The sequence below is a fragment of the Vombatus ursinus genome, unplaced genomic scaffold (genome assembly GCF_900497805.2).
Source record: "Vombatus ursinus unplaced genomic scaffold, bare-nosed wombat genome assembly UNPS02009835.1, whole genome shotgun sequence".
In the NCBI taxonomy this organism is placed as follows: Eukaryota; Metazoa; Chordata; class Mammalia; order Diprotodontia; family Vombatidae; genus Vombatus; species Vombatus ursinus.
Genome location: NW_020949613.1, coordinates 577,872 through 596,448, shown reverse-complemented (window position 1 = coordinate 596,448; position 18,577 = coordinate 577,872). Strand labels below are relative to the sequence as shown.

The following is an 18,577-nucleotide window of genomic DNA, read 5'->3' as shown; positions in this document are numbered from 1 at the left end:
ATCTGTTCATTGTATTGTTGGAATGCCTTCAGCCAGGCTTTAAACTAAGGTTCATTGTTAATATTTGTGAAAATTTGTTGGCAGGAAGTGAAGATTATTTTTCTTTTTTCCACTTAAACTCTTACTATCTTATTTCAGTTTTTCCTCTCTTCCTCTAATCCTTTACCTTTTTTCTTCTCTAAACTGATTTCCTAGAAAATATATCCATAATCAAGATAAGTATGTATGAAACTTTTTATAATACTGTTTCCTATTTTGGGGGCTTTTATGTTGGGGGGGAGCTTTTCTTAATTCAGCATTATAGTCAGATGTCTTTCCTGTTCCCTTTGTTTCCTTTATTTTCCTCTCTTCTAAGTGAATGCCCTGATTCAACCACTCATTTGTATCAGAATAGTTAGCAACCTATTTTCTTGCCCAAATAACTTTTCTTTAATGTAAGTTACTTGATTTATGTTGAAAATTATTCTTCTGTTCTCCAGTTTCTTAGCTTTCTTAGTTTACAGTATACCTCTGTCTTGATTAACTTAACATAACATTATATACATATCTCTGACCCTTCCTTAAAAGCCTGGCAGTGGGAGGAGGGGTAAATCAAACCCAGAAGATAAAGCCCTGTGTTATCAGAAACTGTCAGTACAAAGTTCACCAAGGTGAAATCAAGTATTCTCCAAGGACATTTTTTCACTGAAAGGAAATGTTGCTGGAACTCCTTCCTTTTTAAAATGGGCCTGTGCAAACTTTCTTAGCATGACAGAGTTAATTCTCAAATATTTGCTATTTCTCAACACACACATAATTCCTATTCTAACATTTCAGTCCTTTCCCCACCCCTGAATATGCACACTTGTACTGGTTGATTGGTGGCAGTGAGGAAGAAAAGAAAGAAAATCCTTTCTGTTATTTCTCTCCCTCAACCTCCATCTACAATTGAGAGCCTACAGTTGAGCTCTTACCCTACCCCGGTGCCCAGTGCTGGTCAGAAGCAGCAAGGGGAAAGAGGAAATATGAGATGGGGAGCGGAGGGAGGGAAACAAATCTTGTTGTATCATTTCTCTTTCTCACCCTCTTTATCTTCCATCCCTGTCCTCACGGCACCACTACATACGGACATCTTCTAGACATCTCTAGCCCAAAACCAAGCTCAACATCTTTCACTGCAAACCTGTTCCTCCTTCTGACTTTACTCTGTGATGCCACCATACACCCAATGTACCAATACCCACTTTGTACCTTGGAACCCTTGTCCCTCAAAAACCCTCCAAGCTCCTCACAAACTCTAGGACCTTGAAAGTGGGAGGGTCTTCAATTACCCAGCTCATAGAGTAGGGGTCAGAGTGAGGATATCTCTGTCATTCATTTATTCAATGCTTACAGTGTACAGAGAACATCATGCTTACTGAAATACAAAATATAGATTAAACATAACCATTGCTTCCTATAACATATAGTCTAATAGAGGGATAAGACACAAACACTGATAATTAGAAATTTATAAGACAGATAGTTATAGAAGGGGTCGTTATTACTATCCAGGAGGATCAGAGAAGGCTTTGTGAGGCAGGTAGCTTTTGAGATGAGTTTTAAAGGGCAGTAGAAATTCAACAGGAAAAGGGGAGTGGGATAGACATTCCAGAAGCAGGAACAGCATAAACAATGACAGGAAAGTGTAGTAGAGGGTATTGGGAGGAAAAAGGAAGAAGTGGCTCATGTTGGATAGACAGTAACAATAATGGAAGTGAATAGAATGAGACAAGCCTTGAAATCTTTGTGTGGTGCTAAATTGTGGAGAGCCTTGAGTGAAAGGCAGAGGATTTTCGACTTTCTTTAGTTGGTCATAGTGGGCCAAAGGAGAACCACTGAACATTTTTGAACATAAGAATGATCCAGGTCTATGAGTAAAAGAAGAAAATTATTCTAATAGAAAGGTAAAGAATGAACTGGAGGGAAAAGGGAGTAGAGATGGAAAGATCTGTTGTAATACTTTTATGTGGGTAGTGATGAGGGTCTATAAGTAGGACTGAAGCAATAGGAAGAGTGATGGGTGTTCAAAGTGAGAGATGTCCCTGAGATTTTTTTTCATTTTATTTTCATTTTTAATTAATAAGCATTTAATTTTTTTCCATCCCATGTACCCCAACTTATAATAAAAAACCCATATAGCAAATATGCATAATCAAGCAAAACAAATTTCCATATTGACTGTCCAAAAATTATGTCTTATTCTGCACCCCTGAGGTGAGTCACCTCCTTGTCAGGAGGTGGATAGCAAGCTTCATCATCAGTCTTGTAGAATCATAATTGGTCATTGCATTGATCAAAGTTCTTAGAGCTTTCAAAGTTGTCTTTATAATGCTGTAATTGTATAAATTATCCTCCCAGTCTGCTTACTTCACTCTGTATCAGTTCATACAAGTTTTCCCAGGTTTCCCTGAAACTGTCCCGTTTATCATTTCTTACAGTACAATTCACTGGAAACAGTATTCCATTACATTCATATTCTACAATTTATTTAGCCACTCTATAGTTGATGGGCACTTTCTTAGTTCCCAGTTCATTGCTACTACAAGAAGAACTTCTATAAGTGTGTTCAAGGGTATGGGTACTTTACCTCTTTCTTTGATCTCCTTAAGGTATAAATCTAGTGTTGGTAATGCTGAGTCAAGGAGAATGCATAGTTTGGTGACTCTTGGGGCACAGTTTCAAATTGTTTTTCAGAATCACTGGACCAGTTCTACTAATAGCTCTACCAACAATGTACTAGGGAGCCTGTCTTCCTGCAGCTTCTCAACCATTTGTAAATTTTCTTTTTTGTCATCTTTGCCAGTCTGTTGGGTGTGAAGTGTAACCTCAGACGTGTTTTAATTTGCAGTTCTCTGATTGCTAATACGCTGAGATATTTTTTTTAAAATTTGTTTTATTGACATTTTTTTATTTACATAGTAGTCATTTTCCACACCTAACCCCAGGTTGAACCTTCCCTTTTGCCAAAGAAAAAACATTATTGCTGAGGTGTTTTTGACAGCACTTTGTCACTGATTGGTTATGAAAAGTGAGGGAGAGGAAAGAGTCAATGATAACAAGGGTAAGAAGATGGTATATTGGCTGTTTGGTGGCATCACAGACAGATAAAGTCAGAAGAAGGAGCAGTTTGGGTTTAAAGATAATGACCTTGGTTTTAGACTTGTTGAGCCTGAGATGCCCAGGAGACATCCAAGTGGAGATGACCCGTGGAAATGTGGGTTGGAACTCAGAAAAGAGGTCAGAGCTAGAGTTATGGATTCGAGATTCATTTGCTTACTGGTGGTTGTTGAAGCTGTGAGAGGGAATGAGATTGATAAGAGAATGTATATAGAATAGAGCCAGTGATCAGAGCCCTGGGGAGTAAGACTGTGGAGGAAGTAAAGGGAACAGAGATAAAGCAAGGAAGAGTGTGGTGAACCTGAAGCCCATTCATCAACAAGTATTTATTAAAGTACCTACTATGTGCCAAACACTTATTAGGAGCTGGAGACATGACAAAAATGAAACAGTTCCTGTATTTAAAGAGTTAACATTCTTTCAGAGGAGATATTACATAGACATATGTGTGTGTGTGTGCGGATAGATAGATAGATATAGATATGTAGGGAATAAGTACATAGCAGTTTAGGGAGGGAAGGCACTAGCAGTTGGGGCATCTAGAAAGGCTTCATGTAGAAATTAGTGCTTGAGCCTTTTCTCGAAGGAAATGAGGGCTTCTATGAGGCAGAGGTGAGGAGGAAGAGCATGGAGTACAACAGAGGCAAGGAGTCAGAAAACGAAGCATAAGGAGTTAGAAATAGCAAGAAGATCAGCTTGGCTGGACCTAGAGTGTAGGATGAGGATAGGGATAGGGACTAGACCTATAGTTTCGCTGATATGGGAACCTCCCAGATAAGGAAACTCCCTCCACTAATGCAGTTCAGCACCTTTTCTGCAACTTATATCAGTGAACAAGCATTTATTAAGCACTTCCTCTATGAACATTGTTTTATAATTTGTTTAGGACATTGAGAAGCTAAGTGAATCACCCAAGGTCACATAGCCAAGATATGTCAGAGATAGGACCTGAGCTCAGAAAAATGTATAAAGAGTATAAAGTAGGTTGGGGCCCGGTTGTAAAAGGCTTTGAAAAACTAAACAGAGGTGTGTACTTTTTAATCCTAGAGGCAATAAGTAAACATTTGAATTACACGAGCAGACCAATGCTTAAAGAAAAACTTTGGGGGCAGCTTGGTGGCGAAGTGGATAGAGCTCCAGCCTTGAAGTCAGGAGGATCTGAGTTCAAATTTGGCCTTAGACACTTGACACTTACTAGCTGTGTGACCCTGGGCAAGTCACTTAACCCCAAATGCCTCATCAAAAAGAAAGGAAGAAAGAAAGAAAGAAAATCACTTTGACCACCGAGTGAAGGGTGCAATAGAGTGGGAAAAGACTGGAGACATGGTGATTAATTAAAAGGCGTAGGAAGGAGCATATCCATAGGAAGACTATAAAAAAGTTTCAGAAACTTCAGTAAAGATGAACACTGACATTTGGTAGTTGTTGGTGGCCTTAGAGAGGGTTGTTTCATTAGAATAATAAGGGCGAAAAAAAAGAATGAAAAAAAAAGAATAATAAGAGCAGAATGTAGATCGCATAAGGAAAGCCTGTGTAATGAGGAAGCAGAGGCATTGGATGTAAAGAACTTTTCTTATTTCCACATTTATCAGTGAAGAGAAAAAAAAAGGTGAAAGTCACTGTAAGGGGTAGAAAGGTTTTGTTATTATTATTGCTTTGTTTTTAAATGAGGGATCTGAGATGTTTGAATGGAGATTGGAAGGGCCCATTGGAGTGGGAGTGGCTGAAGACCTAAGAGAGGAAACGATGTAACTTCTAGAGATGTGGGAAGGATCAAGCACAAAGGTGGAGGAATTAACCTTGGTAAGGAGGAGGAGGATACCCCTTCTTCTGCGACCCCAGACAGGGAGAAGAGACCTAGTGATGATGCTGAGAAGTGTTGAAGAATGGAGAATGGAGTCTTAGGGATGGTTTGTGCTCTTGCTGAACTGGACTGTCAGCTCTTCCCTGAACTTGACGTTCCCTTTCCCTCCTTCATTCATTCCCTAGAGCTGGCCTCCATTCCTAGAATGGATTCCCTCTTCAACTCAGCCCCTAAGAGCCTCAGTTCAGATGCCACCTCCTCGAACCCTTCCCAGATTCCCACCCCTCCTTTCTCATCTTCTACTTATTTAATTTGTGAACATGTTGGAGCCTCCAATAGAATATATGTTTTTTGAAGCTAGGCAGTTTCATTTTTATTTTTGTATGTATCACCCAGTGCTTACCACAGTGCCTTTTGCCATAGCAGATACTTAACAAATGTTTATTGAGTTGAATTGTTAATTAAGGCAACCAGAATAGGTCACCAGAAAGAAATAGGGAGGAAGGTTTCATACTTGTGCAAACTTGGTAGAGGAAGGAGGAAATATTTGAGGCTTTGGAGACATTACTTGTATAAATATGTTTAGTAATAGTGGCATTAATTCAATTCAGTAATCATTAAATATCTAAGGCAGTGTGCATTAAACACCATTCATTCATTCATTCAGCAACCATCATTCAACATTGATCAAGCAGTCAAGGTACTCTCTTAGATGCTGGGGATACAAAGATTCCTAAAATGATAGTAGTATAAGGGTTCCTAACCTATGGTCCGTGAACTCGGATGGGGAAGAAATTACATCTTTGTTTCAATATTATTGTTTCATTTGTAATTCTATCTATTTTATTTTATGCATTTAAAAATATTATTCTGAGAAGGTTATCTGTGGGCTTCACCAGAGTACCAAAGGGGTCGGGGTCCAGGACAGGAAAAAAGTTAATAAACCCTAGTATGGTAGAACAAGTGTGAGATTTGGAGTCAGGACCTAGGTTTGAAGGCCTGCTTTGTGACTTACTATGTGACCTTTATTTGGAGTCTCAGTGTCCTTATCTATAAGAGGAAGGGATTGGGCTAGTTGACCTATGATGATTCTTTCCAGCTTTAAATCTACGATCTTGTGATCCCTGCCCTCAAAATAAGCTTTAATTTTCATTGGTGGGGATGTGTTCTCCATTTTACAGATCATAATCCTTTACCCAAGCTTTTACACCTTAAGTAAGGTTTTCATGAATTACTATGGGGCTAAAGGCAGGAACCAGTTCAGTCCAGTGGGGCAGAGCAGATAAAGCACTGGACAGATCCACAGTCACAGCCAAGGTGTCAGTTTCTGTTGGGAGGGGAATCCTGAAGACAAAGCCAAAATATGTGTTAGAACAAATTAGAAGAAATGGGCACGTTTTAGAGTCCAGATGGATAGGTCATGACTGACGTCTAGCCATACAAATCAAGCTTAATGGCAGTGGCCGAATCAGAATTTGAATGAATTGGCATAAGCTGGAACTTGGGAAATAGGAAGGGAAGAGATTTTGAATTGGAAACGGCATAACACTAACATAAATTCTAGCACATTCTTCAGTCATTTTCAGTCATATCTGAATCTTCATGACCCCATTTGGGGTTTTCTTGGCAAAGATAATGGAGTGGTTTGCCATTTCCTTCTCTAAATCATTTTACAGATGAGGAAACTGAGGCAGACAGGGTTAAGTGACTTACACAGGGTCCCACAGCTAGTAAATGTCTCACGCCATATCTGAACTCTTGCCTTCCTTACTCCAGGCCTGGTACTTTGTCCACTGACCCACCTAGCTACCCAGAGCACATCAGTATAGCTTATTGAATGCTTTCATGTACACTCCCTTCATGTGCATTCTTGCCTCTGACCCATGGCTCAACTCTTTGTTTGACCAAACTGCTCTCCCCTTTCTCTCTGTTTGTCTTAAATCTTACCCATCCCTTGCTTTTCCACTTTTGAAACAATGTCTTTTTTTGGTGTCATTTCCTGATATGTTACATTCCCCACATTGAACCAAGACCTTTAAACAAAAAAAAAAATTCTTTTAAATTATATAACTCTTACTGCATGCCAGACACTGTGCACGTTACAATTATTACCTCATTTGATTCTCACAACAATTCTGGGAGGTAAGTGCTATTATTGTTATTATCCCCATTTTATAGATGAGGAAGCTGAGGCAAAGAGGTACAATGCCTTGCTTGGGATCACATAGCTTGCAAATGTCAGAGGTTGCATTTGAACTCAGTTCTTCTTGACTCCAGGCCCCGCATGCTATCCATTGAGCCACCTAGCAGCCTCGAAAACCCTAAACAGTTAAGCAAAACCCACTCTCCATCAAAAGACATTTTGTGTGTGTGTGTGTGTGTGTGTGTGTGTGTATACACATATGTATGTATGTATGTAGTTATATGTATATATTCAGCTGTCACAGAAGAGGGAGTGCCTTCTAGTCAGTGCAAAGACTCAAAGATGGAGAATAAATGCAAATAAATCTCTCCAATTATAAAGAGAATAAATACAGGGTAATTAAATACAAGGTAGTTGGGGAGAGAGAACTAGAGGTTGTGGGGATCAGAAAAGGCTTCATGAGGAAAGTTATGCATAGTGCCCTCCTTTCCTCTTCATCCTTTATGCTTTACTTCCCCCTCCAACCCACACTTTTCAGTCTTACCAGCCTTTTCTCTGTTCCTCATACCAGACATTCCATCTTCCATTTGAATATAATAATAGTAGATAAATGTTTTATTCTTTGCATTTGTATCCCCACTGCTTGGCACATAGTAGGTACTTAATAAATGCTCTTTTACTGTTTGACTGGTCCAGCAGCAAGTGCCTTGTCTTACTAGATAAAAGCGTATTGTTATTAATGATAGCTAACGTCTGAATCGTCCAGAAGCTTGGACTGGATCCTTTAAAAACAATGATCCTTTTTCAGAAGAAGCCCCTTTTGAAAGCAAATGACCTATGCCCCATATATAATTTTTCTACTCTGCATTCTGTGCCCAATACAGCCCAATCTGCCAAGGGGAGGGACCTCTTTCCTGGAAATAGTATTCAGGGGAGTTGTATGAGTGCATATACACACATACACACACACATACGTGTGTATTTTACAAGTAGATGAAAATTGGATATAACTTGCCCCCAAGTATTAATTCTTCTCAGAAGTATAGTTCTGTAGGAACCATTCTCTTCAGCTTAAACAAGCAATCTTAGCTTATGATGTTCCCCCTCAGGCCAACAGTTAGAGATACTCCACTCCCTGACTATAACTCTCTGCTTGGAGAAGACTCTGACTCTGACTTCATTTGCCTCTGAATTAATTTTCCTCTGGACTGTCTCACTATTCTGAGACAGCAGGTTTATTGCCTGTGATCTCTTTTAAGCCAACGGGCCCAAAAAAAAAAAAAGATTAGAAACACTGAAAGGGTTGAGTGGCCATTTGCAGTTTGGCCATTGTTTATGCCGGTTACTCATGGAGCACAAGGGACCCAACCCAAGAAGGAGGCAGAATCAGCCAGCTAGTTCACGGCATTCCAGGCAGGAGGAGCAGGCTGGGCCAAGCAGATGAGGCTGAACTGCCAGGAAAATGCCTTGGCAAGAGTTTGTCTTTTAGGGAATAGGCCTCAAAGGAGACTGGTTTTGCTTTTTAAAATTTTGTTTTTGTTCACTAACCACCTTTCACCTCATTTTCCAGCTAATAGGAGTACAAGTACCACCTCCACCCAAGTGCTAAACCCTGGTTGTCTCCCTTATTAGTGAGTTTCTTTCTGTTCTCAGATCTGATTTATTTCAACATTTTATTCTTCAGGAAAAACGTCTTAATTTCTCCTTTTTCTTAACCAGAATGACGGAGCTTGCATGGCATAATAGCACAGGCATCCAAGACTAGGAATCAAAGAGACCTGGGTTCCAGTCTGGCTCTGTCACTAACTGTGAAACCTTGGGAAGTCATTCTTCCATCTGGGCTTCAGTTTCCTAATTTGGAAAATGAGGTGTTTGGATAATTAGGTATTCCCTCTGACCCCTTTCAGCTATGATATTCTGTGATAACTTATAAAAAAAAGCCAGTGTACTTCTTAACATTGTTATTAATACAGTTGACCCTTTTCTGTGAGAAACAAAACGTTCTTTGAGTTAAAGGATTTACCCAGGTGGCCAAGGTTATTTTTTTTTTGGCTTTCTTCAAAGAGGACCAAATTCAGAAGGACAGAAAATTAATTTATCTGATGGGTTTTACTAATTATAGTGTGTCTGACCTATTGTTGTTTTATAGGGCTACCACTGATTAAAAAAAATAGATTTATTCTTCAACACTAAATATATATATATATATGGTATAAAGACAGAATGGCTGAGCAAGCAAGACTGTACACTGTGTTCTAGGCTATTCTACTATTCTTGATCTCTTGATCTCCTCTAGAACACATCTGAATCAGTCCTCCAACTGAAGTACCTTCCCCTTACCCTCTTGACCCCCTCCCCAGCTAGCACCTATCTTAGCTTCTTGACTGATAACACTGTTTGAATCACATGGCAGTAATCAGTTCTCTTCCTAATAATGAGATGGAAGACCGTGAGGCCCTACCATCCTTGCCCTGCTATTACCTCCACGGTCCTCTAGGCATAACCATTTGCCCTACCTCCAAGATCCCTGGCACTATCATACAAATCATGTAGAGGGTAATTTCATCAAATGCTGGACTATCAGGAAGATAGGAATTCAAATCTTGCCTTAGATGCTGGTTGTATGACGCTGGGCAAGTCACATAACCTCTTTTGGCCTCAGTTTCCTCATCTGTAAAATAAGGATAATTGTAACACTTAACCTCACAGGGTTGTTGTGAGATTGAAATGAGAGAATTCATGTAAAAGCTCTTTGCTAACCTTAAAGCTCCATATCAATGCTAACCATTATTAGTACTGTCATTATTATTGGACCTACGGATGCAACCTAAGGAGCCCGGGAGCTTGCCAGCTGCCCTAGTTATAAACCTTGGGGATTTCCGGGCTTCTCTATCTATCCTGAAGCCAAACTTTCTTTTACATGTGGTCTCTTTCATTTAGAACGTGAGTTTCTTGAGAGTAGGGACTGTTTCACTTTTTTTCTTTTCTTTTCTTTTCTTTTCTTTTTTTTTTTGGCTAGGCTAGGGGTTAAGTGACTTGCCCAGGGTCACACAGCTGGTAAGTAAGTGTCGAGTGTCTGAGGCCAGATTTGAACTCAGGTCCTCCTGACTCCAGGGCTGGTGCTGTATCCACTGTGCCACCTAGCTGCCCCTTAATAGATTTTTTTTTTGGTGAGGCGACTGGGGTTAAGTGACTTTTCCAGGGTCACACATCAAGTGCCTAAAATGCTGGATTTGAACTCAGGTCCTCTTGACTACAGAGCCAGTGCTCTATCCGTTGCGCCACCTAGCTGCCCCTCACTTTTTTTTTTTCTATTTGTATCCCCAGTACTTATCACAGCACTTGGCACATAGTAAGTACTTAACAATACATTTTCATTCATTCATTCATTCTTACCTGTTTTCTTCTGCCTTTGCGGCTTTTTCAGGCAAATGGTTCCTCTCTTGTCACTCTAGGATCATGAAAGCTCTCTCTTTCTCTGTCTTTCTATCTCTTTACTTTTTTCCTTCCTTTATTCCTTTTCCTCCTTCCCTCCTTCCCCTACAATTCTGGATGTTTCCTGCACGCCTAAAGCTCACAGATCTTGAGAAGGGGAATAAAACACACAGAGAAAGATGGAGGAATACTTAAGAATCTGGCCATCTGCCTCGTCGGCCTTCAGCCATTCTTTCTTCAAAGTATATGCAAACACTTAGCTAGTGATCTCAGCAGGAAGCAGCTGCCGTATCTGCAGCTGGGGGAAAAAAAGGACAGCTTTCTTCATTGGTTCTTCTCTAGTTATTTCCAGATTCCTACATCTGGAAGCAGTCACGTAAGCTCACAATGCAGGGCTTGGTGCATTGTCTGGCACAGAATAATGGGTACTCTGTAATGGTTAAGGACCAAGTAAGTGCTTTACAGTACGGATTGTCAAAATCTTTGTTCCATAGGAGGTTAATGATTTCAAAGGAACATTTCCTTCATTAAAATTTCCATTTATAATATTAATCAAGTGCTACAGTGTTTTTGTGACTATAGAATTACAGCAAGTGTTCTTAACCTGGGTTCCAGAATCTTGTTTTTTAAAGAATTTTGATAACTATATTTTAATATAATTAGGTTACTTCATAATCCTATGTATTTTATGCATTTTTTTGCTTTTTTATTACTGAAACTTAAATAACAATAAGAAAAAGAAGCATACTATAGACTTAAATATTGAAAATTAAATACCAAATATGGAAAAAAAGCATGCTATGCATATAGCAGAACATACGGATTCAAACTGTATAGCAATAAAATTCCATGTCAAGAAAGTCTATGATAAACACGTTGTTTTGAGAGCTGTCCATCTTTTCTTTGCTTCCTTGTTAGTTTTCTTTTGTTCCCTATTGTGCACTTTTTATTTTGTTCTATTTTATGCATTTTAAAACATTCTGAGAAGGTGTCCATAGGCTTCACTAGACTGACAAAGGGGTCTGTGACACAAAAAAAAGGTAAAAAAAAAAACCTTCTAAATTCGGGTACCAAGGCATATTGGACTCGAGTCAGAAAGGGCTGGGTTCAACACTTGTCTTTAACAGCTATTTGTGTGATCACAGGCAAGTCATTTCTCTTAACCTTAGATTTTTTTTTTCTTTATTATTATTTTGAGATTGAGTCTCCCTGTTTTGCCTAAGCTAGAAATGCAGTGTCCAGTCGGGGACTCAGTCCAAATACTGATCATCCGTGGAGGCTTTAACCTGCTCTGTTTCTGACCTGGGCAGGTTTTCCCCTTCTTAAGCAGCCTGGTTTCCCCATGCACACTTGTGGGAGCTTATCATATTCGTGCCAGATTTAGTGCCAACACCCAAACAGCCTCAGCTTATGTTTCAGCTCAGAACTCCTGAGTTCAAGTGATCCACCCACCCCATTATTTTCCTTGTTTGTAAAAAGGGGATATCTGTATTATCTACCTCAAAGGTTCAGATGAGATATGTGTGATGTGCAATCTTTAAAGCATTCCATAAATGTTAGATGTTATTAGTAAATAGAAGGTAAAAGATTTTATCTTTCTAACCAAAACCTTTCCTCTTTCTTTTTTTCCAGTCTTTAAAGAAACTGAACCATGCAAATGTAGTGAAATTGAAAGAAGTCATCAGGGAAAATGACAATCTTTATTTTATCTTTGAATACATGAAGGAAAACCTTTATCAGCTAATGAAAGAAAGGTACAGTTTGGGGAATGTGTTTTAGAAAGGAATTTCTCACAAGGATGCTTTACTTCTTCCTGCTTTTGCTTCGCTGTAATCAATCAATCAATCAATCAGCATTTATTAAACATCTCCTATTCACCAGTACTGTGATAAGCATTTTAGAGAGACTGTAAATCTCCTGCTTCTCTTTCCCCCTTTTAATAGCCAAGATACTTGGGCTGGGGCTTTTGAAATTTCCCATTATTTGAAAGGCTGAAGATGAGACCAAGATTACACAGGAAAAGACTCACAATGACATAACAGAAGTCCACTTTAAAACCTTTAAATGGACTGTTTACTAGTGGTTATTCAGAGCACTTATCTTCTAATCCAACTGAACACATAAATGTGTCATTATTCCCAAGAGAGTAGGCACAGCTTTATTTCCTTAGAGACTATATGCTTCTAAAAGTACACTCAAATTTTGTTCAATTTCCTTATTGTTAAAATGCTTAGAGGACAGTAATGAGAAATCCACCTGCGTTGGATGATGCTGATCTTAGGTGACAGCAGTTCTTAAGGTCATCAAGACCCTTTTTTGTGTGTCAAGAATTCTTCACCTATCAAAGTTATCTCCTTCCATTCTCTTATAATTTGTTTCTGATACGGCCTTTTTTGTCTAGATTGTGTATCCATTTGGAGCATATTGTTGCATAAGGTGAGAGATGCTTTTAGCTTAATTTCTCCCAGACTGCTTTCCAAAATTTTCTTGGCAGATTTTGTTGAATAGTAAGTCTTTACTTATCTCAATAATTTGTGTCCTTGGGTTTAGTGAATACTGTGATCCTATGTTTCCATTGCTTATGAATCTTATATACCAAATTTACTCCACCAATCAAATTTTCTATTTAAAATCTTGTTTAATTTATTCTGAACTTAAAACAAAAATAAAAATGATTTTTTTCTGAATTTTAAACACCCAATAAAATTAGTATTTCTATATACAAAGTAGAATGTGAAACCATAAATTTCTATTATATATAGTTTGCTCTTCCCTTTAAGTGTACTATTAATCTGACATGTAACTTTCAAAGCTTCTCTGTGGCTTTTTTTTCCTGGCCTTCTGTTGTCTTCTGAGCATTTTAAAAAACGTGCTTTAATGACTCTCTTTTCTTTGTTTTTCTTTTATTCTTTGGCCTATAACCTTTCTATTTTTTTTATTATTTCCTTTAACTATTATCAAATTGTTTTGATAATTACTGTTTTATTATATAGTTTGAGATCTGGTTTTTCTAAAACTTCTTCTTTCCTGTCATTTTTTATTATTTCTCTTGAGATTCTTGATCTTTTGTTCCTCTAGGTGGATTTTTAAAATAATTTTTTCATTCTATAATGTACTTTTGCTAAAGTAGTTTGGATATTATCATCGTTATTATCTCCCAAATATAAGCAATTAATTCCTATCTAAATTAATTGTCTTCTTTATTTCTATAAAAAGTTTTTTGTAGTTATATTCATATACTTCTTCAGTGTGTAAGTGGTAACCCAGATATTTTATACATTCTATATTGATTTTCAATGAAATTTCTTTTTCTATCTCTTTCTGTTGGGTTTTGTTAGTAATGTGCAAAAGGATTATTTTGTAGATTTTTTTTATATCCTGCTGCTTTACTGAAGTTAATAATTTCAATTAGTTTTTAGTCGAGTCTCTAGGGATCTGTAGATAAACCCATCGTATCATCTGCACAAAGTGATACATTTATTTGTTCTTTGCCTATATTTATTCCTTCATTTTCTTATTCTTATCTTATTGCTATAGCTAGTATAGCAAATAATGGTGGTGACAGTGGATAGCCTTGCTTTACCCCTGATATTATTGGAAAGGTCTCTAGTGTTTCTCTATTATATGACTGTTATCTTAACTTCCTGACTATTATTGTCATAAGAACTCAGGAGCAGAGAATATAGTTTTATGTGTTAACCTAGACTTACAACTTGATTTTTCTTTTGTACCTACTATAGAAACAAGTTGTTTCCTGAGTCCACTATTAGAAACATCATGTACCAGATACTACAGGGACTTGCATTCATCCACAAACATGGTAAGTCATTTGACTCATAGTGAAGTGACATTACATGGTATCATATGTGGAAAGCATTGGTACTGGATGGCTGAGGCACTGTTGATGGACTTTTGAGTCTGTCATCTCCTTGACTTCTGTATTTCTCGCCCATTATTTGTCAAGAACCTATTTGCTCACATATGTTTATGGCCTTTACTATCACTATTTTTTTCTGCATCCAAGAATTATTACCAATCTAAGGCTACATGGTATGTTAATGAGGAAGCCATAGAATTCATGAATTCCTTTAGACTCAAGTGTGTTGTTTAGAGCACTGAATCTTCTGATTTTGTACATTAGAAACGTAATTTTTTTTGCCCTTCATTTTAAAGTCAAAATTGTCATTGTAGTTCTTGCACCCGCAAAATCTCAAGCATTAAAAGGGACCTCGTGGCTGTCTCATTCAACACATAATGAAAGAAGCATCTTCTTTACAGCAAACAAATGGTCATCCAAAGTTTGCTTGAAGACCTCTACTGAGAGGCAACCCAGTTCCTCCAGAGGTAACCCATTTCCCTTCTGGGCAGCTTTGCCTATTGGGAAGTTTTTCAAGCTTCGAGTTGCCTCTTTGCAACTTCTACCCATCCTTTGGCTCAGAGTTATACCCCAGTAGGCAGATTTTTATCACCCAACAAGGAGATCTGGTAGCTTGGTAGTAGCAGTGAGGAGCATAGCCAGAGTAAATCTGAAAAATAAAATTACCAATCCCATCCTTAATTGCCTCCAGTCTGCTCTTGCCTTTGGCAGTAAAACCTTCCCCTAATTAGCGACCAAAGATGATAAAAATAGATATTATTTGCCTCCCTACATTAAAAAAAAATCATCACATGATGTTATTAAAATACTGATTTCAAGAACATTTTTAAATTTCTCTACAGAAACAGCTTCTATTTTTCATTAAGCCTACTTGAGATTCTGCTTTCCCTCTTCTTTTCTCTCTTCCCTCTCTCCTGCCCCTCCCATTCTCCTCCCCTTCTTCTGTACCCCTATAGAGGGTCTTCTCTCTATCCCTCTTCCTTCTCTTTCTCCCTTTGCTTCTTTCCTCATCCTCTCCCCTTATCCTTTCCTTCCCCTTCTCCCCTCACCGTTTCCCCCTCTTCCCTCCCCTCTTCCTCTTTTTTCCTCCCCCTTACCCTTCCCTTCTTCCTCCATTCTCTTCCTCTTCTCTTCCTTTCCCTTCTCTTCTTGCTTCCCCTCTCCCTCTCCCTTCCCCCTCTTCCTTCCCTTCTCCTCTTCTTCTCTTGCCCTCCCTATCTGCTATGCTTTCCCCTCCCCACTTCCTTCCTGCTTTTTCTTAAATGCATTTTATTGATGCTCTTTGTCTTTACATTCCAGCTCTTTCAAATTCCCCCTCTAGAATAAAACTTTTCTTTTGACAAACAAAAATAAATGGGAAAAAAAACAGCTGATACATTCACTGCATCTGATACCACATATATTGTAATACCTCGTGTCCAACTCTTCATGACTCCGTTTGGGGTTTTCTTGCAAAGATACTGGAGTGGTTTGCCATTTCCTTCTCCAACTCATTTCATAGATGAAGAAACTGAGGCAAATAGGGTTAAGTGACTTGCTTAGGGTCATCCAGCTAGTAAGTATTGAGGTCAGATTTGAACTCAGGGAGATGCGTCTTCTTGACTCCAGGCCCAGCGTTCTATGCACTTTGGCGCCACCTAGCACCCAAGTTGGGAAATACGTTTCGTTATTTGTTCTGCAGTTCCTTCATTGTGTGTGTTATCCTCTTGGTTCTGATTATTTTCATTCCACATTGGTTCATATGAATCTCCCTACACTTCTCTGAATTCTTATTCATCATTTCTTACCTCATAGTAACAGTCAATCATATCAACCAACAAGCATTTATCAAGTGCCTATAATATTTTAGGTTCTGGTGATAACAGAGACAAAATCGAAACTGTCCCTCTTCTCAGGGAATTTTTATTCTGTCTGAGAAATCAACATGTACACATACAAATATAGTCAAATGCAAGGTGATTTCGTGGGAGGTGGCACCAGTAGCTCAGGGCATCAACAAAAGCCTCAGGTAGGAAGTGGTGCTTGACCTAAGCTTTGAAGAAAGCTAGAGATTCTGAGGTGGAGGTGAGGAAGAAAGCCAATCTAGGTATGTTAGCTCATCCCTATCCTATAATGTTTTAGCCTTTCATTGTTCAGCTGGTGGGCATCCACCTTGTTCTCCATATCCTTTTCTGGCTTCAGGCAATGGAGGTTGTCAGGTGTGAAACAAACAGAAAACTCTCCATCCAGGTCCTGGTACACAGATGTCTCTGATTCAGATAATTTTTTAGCCTTGTTTGCAAAAAATGACGTAATATATACTGGCGGTTAGAATGCTGTACTTGGAGACAGAGCAGGCCAAATTCGAGTCCTGCCTCTGAAGCTAGCTAGCTTTGTGACCCTGGACAAGTCATTTAGCCAAAGTATAGTTTTTGGCAACTCCCAACAACTTATCTACTAAGACACAAGATTGTTCACAATCTACTTGGTGGAAGGAGTTCCCCACACTGATAGTTCCCTACCCCGATAAAATGCCTTTGTGTATTAGCAAAGATCACAAGGAAAAACAATCTGCCAGTTTTTTTTTTAAAGATTGTGATTATGTGAGAATTCACAGCATGTTTTTTGAAGTTTTATTTTTGCCTTTTGTTTTTGCATTGTAGTTACTTCCTCATTCCAAGAGTAACCCTTGCTCCTGCCCATCTCCACTGCGCCTTCCTCGGAAATTAAGAAAAATAGTTAAGCAAAACCAATATCCACAGCACCTCTGACAACATTCCATACCCCCCAGTCCTCCATCTCCCCCAACAAAAAGAAAATGCTGCATTTCTTCATTTCTTCTCTGGAGACAAAATTGGTCAATATAGTTAAATATTGTTCTGTTATTTTCATTTATATTATTGTATCATTGTGGAACTTTTTCCCTTCCTGACACGCCTTTGTCAGTTGATACAAATAATAGTAATTAGTAATAATAATAATAATAGCCAGCATTTTTATCACTCCTACTATGTGCCAGGCACTGTACTAAATGCTTTACCAGTACTAACTCATTTGATCTTCCCAGTAACCCTGGTAGGTAGGTGTTTTTATTATCCCCATTTTACAGTTGAGGAAACTGAGGCAAACAGAGGTTAAGTGACTTGCCTGCCAGTAAGTGTGTAAGTAAGACACTTAACTATGGCTGGATTTAAACTCAGGTCTTCCTGACTCCGGGCCCAGCACTTACCACCTAGCAGCTTGTGTTTTCCCATATTTCTCTGAATTCCTCTTACAGTAAAGTAGCATCACGCATTGAATTGTATGTTATTTTAAAAACAAAGGGAGGGAAAGAAAGTCAATTTAAATAGAATGGGACTTTTGAAGTCATTCCATTTAATGAGTATGTATCCCTTGGATTGAGCATGAGGTGGGCAAGACTTTGTAATTCTTCCATCAGTCTGCATTGCTGTGTTCTTACTAGTGCGTGCATGTCTCCACACCAGATGTGAACTATGGTCTCTTCCTCATCATACCATAGACCAGGGGTGGGGGACCTATAAGCTCAAGGCCATATGTGGCCTTCTACTAAATTCATATATCACAGTTGGTTGAGCCATTCCCCAATCAGTAGACATCTACACTGACTTTGTTTCCCAGGATGGTTTGTCACACAGTCACATACCTACTTCTCCCTGCTGCACCATGAACCAAGAGAGGACCCAGAGAATTCAAAGGGAACATAGCAGGGGTCTTATAACAGATCAGGAATTCTGGGAAGCCTTTCCTGAAAGACTGTCTTCTCATTTGCACTATCACTTTAAGCAGAATGAATAGATTGCCTATGGTAGGGGTGGGGAACCTGCGGCTTGTTGCACTACCTAGCTGCCTCTAAATGAACTTTGCATGTTGCTGTGGGCTCTTTAGAGGGATATAAGATACTGGGAAAAGTCTTGAGGAAGGAGGACAATTCGCTGTTTCACTGAGTGAACTGCCTAAGAGGCCACATGTGTCCCTCTAGGTCCTCAAGTTCGGCCTTTGACTGAATCCAAACTTCACAGAACAAAACCCCTTAATAAAAGGATCTGTTGGGAGAAACTTGGACTCCGTCAAAAGGCCACACCTTATATCCCAAAAAGTAGTTGGACCGAATATGGTTACTATAGAAACTACTGGATGTAAGTTTTACTTATCGTGACACTCAGATAAGCTATTTATCAGA

The 18,577-nt window shown here is 38.8% G+C and overlaps 1 protein-coding gene across 6 annotated transcripts in view; it reads left to right on the top strand.

Moving 5' to 3' along the window:
- The window catches only part of ICK (intestinal cell kinase), a 91,381-nt gene that overhangs the window by 33,109 nt on the left and 39,695 nt on the right, over positions 1-18,577 (top strand). For all 6 annotated transcript variants that reach the window (XM_027852961.1, XM_027852963.1, XM_027852965.1 and 3 more), the window contains 2 exons: positions 12,153-12,274; positions 14,261-14,340. In XM_027852961.1, the coding sequence (XP_027708762.1) occupies positions 12,153-12,274; positions 14,261-14,340 (202 nt within the window). The remainder of the gene's footprint in view (positions 1-12,152; positions 12,275-14,260; positions 14,341-18,577) is intronic.